The 967-nt window shown below is 42.5% G+C and overlaps 1 protein-coding gene across 1 annotated transcript in view; it reads left to right on the top strand.

Moving 5' to 3' along the window:
• dnajc15 (DnaJ (Hsp40) homolog, subfamily C, member 15) overlaps positions 1–422 on the top strand; it is a 5,034-nt gene extending 4,612 nt beyond the window's left edge. The window contains exon 6 of the mRNA XM_037686226.1: positions 93–422. Coding sequence (XP_037542154.1) covers positions 93–163 — 71 coding nt within the window. The 3' untranslated portion in view covers positions 164–422. The remainder of the gene's footprint in view (positions 1–92) is intronic.
• The last annotated feature ends 545 nt before the right edge of the window (positions 423–967 follow it).

Here is a 967-nt window from a genome sequence, read left to right as displayed (position 1 = left end):
ACTCTGTGTTCAGATGAAACCAGATCAAGTTGGACTCTGTGTTCAGACACCAGCTCAGTGCTGCTCAATAATAAACCTGCTTGTTTTTGTAGGTGGCTCGCCGTACGTCGCTGCCAAGATCAACGAGGCCAAAGACCTTTTGGACAAGGAGACCCGCCGGTGACCTGTGGTGTCTCCCTGTAACTCAAGGACTTTACTGCTCCATCGGCACCGCGTCGCGACCACGAGAAGATTCTGAGACGTTTGCTCCTTTAGCTGGTACCAGCACGAGTTCAGCCATCAGGAGAAATGACATCGCTCGTTTATTTGTAGAAGTCGTGTTGAAGTGAAGACGATCATCAAACTCCAGCGTCGGCTGCTCAGAATACTTCAGTTTCATGTATCTTGGTATGAGTGTTTATATTAAATGTACAAGTTGGTAAATAAAACTATTTAGTGATAAATGCAACGTCATGTAATGTCAAGTCTAAATAAACTGGACTGGTAACCACTGGTTTGTTTGTTTGGTCCAGTCCAAACGTGTGCACGTGGTAAAGCCCTGCTGCTGTCACTGCAGGTGAACTTCAAATATACATAAAACAAGTTGTGCACGTATAAAACCTGTTGAAAGAGGCCTAACTTAATATTTCATAATTTACGAGTGTCTGGTATTAAATCAACAGTTTCCTGTCTGATCCGTGGATTTGAATCAGTTTTAAGGTTTTGCTTTAAATAACTAAAGACGACCCGTTGCCGCCCCTCCACTGCACCGTGCTGCCACATTTACATTAGAGCAACTTCCTAATATTTAAACTGGTCTTTCTGATGAAGGTGAAGCAGTTTGAACCAGTAACTTCCTAATATTTAAACCGGTCTTTCTGATGAAGGTGAAACAGTTTGAACCAGTAACTTCCTAATATTTAAACCGGTCTTTCTGATGGAGGTGAAGCAGTTTGAACCAGTAACTTCCTAATATTTAAACCGGTCT

Source organism: Nematolebias whitei, chromosome 13, assembly GCF_014905685.2.
Source record: "Nematolebias whitei isolate Nwh7 chromosome 13, NemWhi1, whole genome shotgun sequence".
NCBI classification, from domain to species: Eukaryota; Metazoa; Chordata; class Actinopteri; order Cyprinodontiformes; family Rivulidae; genus Nematolebias; species Nematolebias whitei.
The sequence above is the reverse complement of the archived record's forward strand: the minus strand, read 5'-3'. Positions and strand labels throughout refer to the sequence as shown.